This window comes from Mandrillus leucophaeus, unplaced genomic scaffold, assembly GCF_000951045.1.
Source record: "Mandrillus leucophaeus isolate KB7577 unplaced genomic scaffold, Mleu.le_1.0 Scaffold843, whole genome shotgun sequence".
NCBI classification, from domain to species: Eukaryota; Metazoa; Chordata; class Mammalia; order Primates; family Cercopithecidae; genus Mandrillus; species Mandrillus leucophaeus.
The window spans coordinates 1,077,877-1,082,695 of NW_012109175.1; the positions used below are offsets into that span (position 1 = coordinate 1,077,877).

At 38.2% G+C, this 4,819-nt stretch overlaps 1 protein-coding gene across 1 annotated transcript in view; it reads left to right on the forward strand.

Annotated features, from left to right (window-relative positions):
* EFHB (EF-hand domain family, member B) overlaps positions 1-4,454 on the forward strand; it is a 56,409-nt gene extending 51,955 nt beyond the window's left edge. The window contains exons 12-13 of the mRNA XM_011968451.1: positions 1,232-1,413; positions 4,117-4,454. Coding sequence (XP_011823841.1) covers positions 1,232-1,413; positions 4,117-4,290 — 356 coding nt within the window. The 3' untranslated portion in view covers positions 4,291-4,454. The remainder of the gene's footprint in view (positions 1-1,231; positions 1,414-4,116) is intronic.
* The last annotated feature ends 365 nt before the right edge of the window (positions 4,455-4,819 follow it).

The following is a 4,819-nucleotide window of genomic DNA, read 5'->3' on the forward strand; positions in this document are numbered from 1 at the left end:
CGGTGTCTTATCAGAATTTTATGGTCTCACAATTCTGGAGGCTTGAAATGCAAGGTGTCAGTAGGATTGGTTCCTCTGGTGGACTGTAAAGGAGAATCTGTCCATGCCTCTCCCCTGGTTTCTGATGATTTACTAGCAGTCTTTGGCACCACTTGGCTCCTTCAGCATCACCCTGATCTCTGCCTTCATCTTCACGTGGTGTTCTCCCCATTTTCATGTCTGTGTCCACATTTCTCCGTTTTACAAGAACTCTAGCCATATTAGGTTAGGGGCCCACCATACTCCAGTGTGATGTCATCTTAATTAATTACACCTGAAATGACCTTATTTCCAAATAACGTCACACTCTGAGGTAGTGGAGGTTAGGACTTCACCATATATGTTTTGGGAGGAGACAATTCAACCTATAACATCCATATATCAATATGAAGCATGATGAATATTGGTGATTTAGAAAAACTATTTTATGTTGATCAAGATCACGTCATTGGAATAAGGACATGACTGAGGATTTACATATTTTTCTCAACTGGATTTTTATAGACATGCTATATATTCTAGAGTAATGAAATCTTGTTACTCTCTTTACACTGTGTTGTCCAGTAGAAATAAAATTGAAGTCATCTGTGCATTTACAAACTTTTTAGCATTAAAGAAAATCATGCTGGGCATGGTGGCTCATGCCTGTAATCCCAGCACCTTGGGAGGCCAAGGTGGGAGGATCACTTGAGGTGAGGAGTTCAAGACCAGCCTGGGCAACATAGTGAGACTCTGTCTCTACAAAAATTACAAAAATTAGCTGGCCATGGTGGCAAACTCCTGTAGTCTCAGCAACCTGGGAGGCTAAGGTGGGAGGATCACTTGAGTCCAGGAGTTCAAGGCTGCAGTGAGCTGTGATCAGGCCACTGCATTCTAACTTGGGTGACAGAGTGAGACTCTGTCTCAAAAAAGAAAAAGAAAAAGAAAAAAAAAAGCCATGTTAAAAAAAAAAGAAACAGGTGAAATTTATTTTAATACTATATATATTCAAAATATTATTTCAATAACTAATCAATATAAAAATTATTAAATATTTTGCTTTTTTGTACTAAAATGTTTGAATTTTACATTTGGATTACACCAAAATTCTTTCTAGCCACGTTTTAAGTGCTCAGTATGCACATGTGACTGGTGGCTGTGTTACACAGCTTTGTTTTAGAATGTCGGTTTTCTTTCCTCATCAATGACCTAGGTTACCCCATTTGTGGAGTTCCAACCATTCGATCTGACATTCCTGCTCCCCGAATTCGTCGCATCAGTGACAGAACTAATTATGGTGAAGAAGGTAGTGCGTATTCACTATTATATCCTACCATCTTTGCCCAGAAAGGAGTGTTTGAAAGAGACTTCTTCAAGACCAGATCAAAAGAAGAGGTATAACATATGAGCATACAAAAATGGAAATGTTTTATCTATCAACGACTACTATTTTAGACTTTTCAAAACTTGGGTTTTTATATTTACAAAAGTCTACAGGATCCCCAAGTATAGGATTCTTGATGAATAATGCTCAACTTGGTTGTGACATCTGGTACAATTCTTGAGGTAGAATTTAGACTGTGATAGGAATAGTAAATTCATATTGTGCATTCAATATGGTCCATGTAAAGAAGAAAAATATTTTTCTAAAACATTTGATACTATTCTAGTTGAGAAAAGGAACAGGATCAATCCCTTCCTTATGTAAGCATCCTGATGGCCTTGGGCCTCTAGAACTAAGAGTGGGCATGAAGATGGTCACTCTGCCACCCTTCTTGTCCACTGGTATCATATGTCTCAGATTATCTGTGACAAGCATTGATTTAAAATATTCTGTCTTGTTGCCACACCCCAGGTAGTCATACATCTGTCTTATTTATTTATTTATTTATTTATTTTTGACTCAGAAAACATGATGCCATATCCGAGATGATCCTCTTTGTAGATGGGTTATAAAGCCAGGGTTATAGAACCGGCTAGGTCTGAATAGCCACTGGGGTGCTGAGGGCTAGAGATTTATAGCAGTGCTCAGTTAGACTAGCCTGTCTACATCTGTGCTTATGGAAAGCAGGTGTAATTCAGGGAGTACTTGCTTCTTCAGAACCTTCATAGCTGGAGCTAGAAATGATATAGGAAAAGACATACGATGCCTTCTCAGACTTCAGATGAAGGATTGATGGCTTGGAAACTTATTAAATACTAACCAAATTAATGGCAGACGCATTCCAGCAATTCTTTCACATGGAGGCAGGGCAGAGAGGAAGGGGGGACAGAGGCTGATGCCTGGCTCCAAAGGAGGAACCCGGTATCCTTCCTGCGGATCGAAGAAGAAAACCTCCTGATTGTGTTTTCACTTCCCTCAATCACTCTAAAAGGCCTATGAAATAGAACTTTAGGGTTTCCAAAAGAAACAGAAATCTCCTGCTTGTTTCATAATGCCTAAACATTCTTTTAACTAGGAAGTCATCCTTTATCCCACAATTCTAGGCAAAAAGTAAGAAGTCAAAGACCTGCTTGGAATAATAACGTTGACTTGAGGATGGATAGATTTCAGTAGACGTGTTAGGTAGTCAGCATACTACTGACAGAATGCCAAACCACTGGAGCAAAGTTTCCCGAGGAGTAGGGGAGGAAGCAGAGGAGAAGGTAGGGGATGCTCAAGACTGAATCAAACCATTCCGGAGCTCACTCTGCAGGGGCCTTTTTAAACTACCTGTGGGTGGGGAACTACCAGCTATGCATAGGGTATTGTGTTTTTGCTTTATAGCTGCAGTTGCTAGCAGCTCTGCTCTTCTGAATTTCAGAATTTGATTTGTATTTGAATAGTACTTAATTTGTATTTAATTACACTAATTTCCCACAAGGGTACATCATTTCTAGGGGATTAATTGTTGAGATTCTGTTTAATAGATGTATTCGGCAACTATTTTATTTCTTTGGCTATTCGCTGTCTAACCTTTTCATTCCCCCCCCCTCCTTTTTTTTTCCTGAATACTTCATAGTAAATGCTGCTTCTTTTTAAGTTTAGTTTCATTTAAAAATTTTGTTTTCACATATTTTATTCCCACTACTAGTTCTTACTTTCTTTTCTGATATTTTTCTTAAGACATAAGAAGCATGTTTTTCCCCACCTTCATCTGTTTTAATAATTATCACTGTAGAGGGATTATTAGTAACCAAAGGTTGCTGGTTTTCAGTGTGCTCCGCTTTTAGTGTACTCTCTTAATCATGAGTACACTAGCTGTCTGCCATTTGCACACGTAGTTAAAGTTCCAACAGGCCAGTTAGATACATTTTATAAATGTTCGTATTATAAAGAATATAAAACTTGGCCACGCCTAGTGGCTCATGCCTGTAATCCCAGCACTTTGGGAGGCTAAGGTGGGTGGATCATCTGAGGTCGGGAGTTCAAGACCAGCCTGGCCACCATGGTGTAACTTCATCTCTACTAAAAATAGAAAAAAATTGACCAGGTGTGGTAGCACACACCTGTAATCCCAGCTACTCAGGAGGCTGATGCAGGAGAATCACTTGTACCCAGGAGGCAGAGGCTGCAGTGAGCCAAGATCACGCCACTGCACTCCAGCCTGGGCAACAGAGCGAGACTCTGTCTCAAAAATAAATAAATAAATAAATAAATAAACAAACAAAACTAATGTTCAAGTGGCTTAGGTGACATACACAAGACCAAAATGACAATAAATGATTGAAATGAAACTCAAACCTAGCAAGTCTTCTTTACTTTTTTCACCCTTTTTACTTGAATTTTGCTACCTCTCCTTAAAATAATGAGACATTTAAAGTTGAAAGTAACTTTATATATTGGCTAGTGTATTTGAACACCCTCATGTTTATAATAACAAAATTATTCCTGAGCTGACAGTATTAGAATTTTGATATTTCCTTATTTTTTTATATATATATATACACACACACACACACACACACACACACAAGCACATGCACACACACAAATATATACACACACATACTTTTTGGAAAAAATATCCATAGTCTTAGATATTATAAAGATATTTTTCATTACAAATTTTAAAACATATAAATAATGGCCTATTTATTTTAAATGCCTTTTTCTAGATTGCAGAGATATTGTGTAACATTGGTGTCAAGCTTTCTGATGAAGAATTTGAAAATGTATGGAATCTCGCATCAAAAAAGCATCACAGAGGAGAAGTTTGTGTTGAGAACATCAGAAATGTTCTAGATGAGCTGCGGCATGCAGACCGGATCAAGTGTAAAACACCCATGTGATATTTTTGGACTTCCTTCATTCAAGCAAAAGAATTATTAACTGTGTTTATCTAAAATGTTCAGTCCATTCTGGCTTTAGATATTACGTTAGAGTTTAGCAATCACAGTGGTAAGACTCATATGCCTGTATGTGTTGCTAATAAATTAGATTTTGGATTTTAAAATTTATTGTTTTCCATAAAGCGCCTAAGAGCTTGACAAGTGATTGAAGGGTTAACATGCAGCCCCAGCGAAGACATAGTGCAGAATGATATTAGAAGTTTTGTAGGCCTAAGAATTCCATCCATTTTAGTGGGCCGTCCGAATTTGTAGTGTGATTTGGGCTGCAGTTTCTGTCACAGGTGATTAAAATGTCATAACACACCAAGAGTAGAGAGATTCATGTTTGTGTAGTGGACTAAAAGCTGGCTCTTGTGCATGGAACTACAGGTGAATTTTTTTTTTTTTTGAGACAGAGTCTCACTCTGTTGTCCAGGCTGGAGTGCAGTGGTGCAATGTTGGCTCACTGCAACCTTCACCTCCTGGGTTC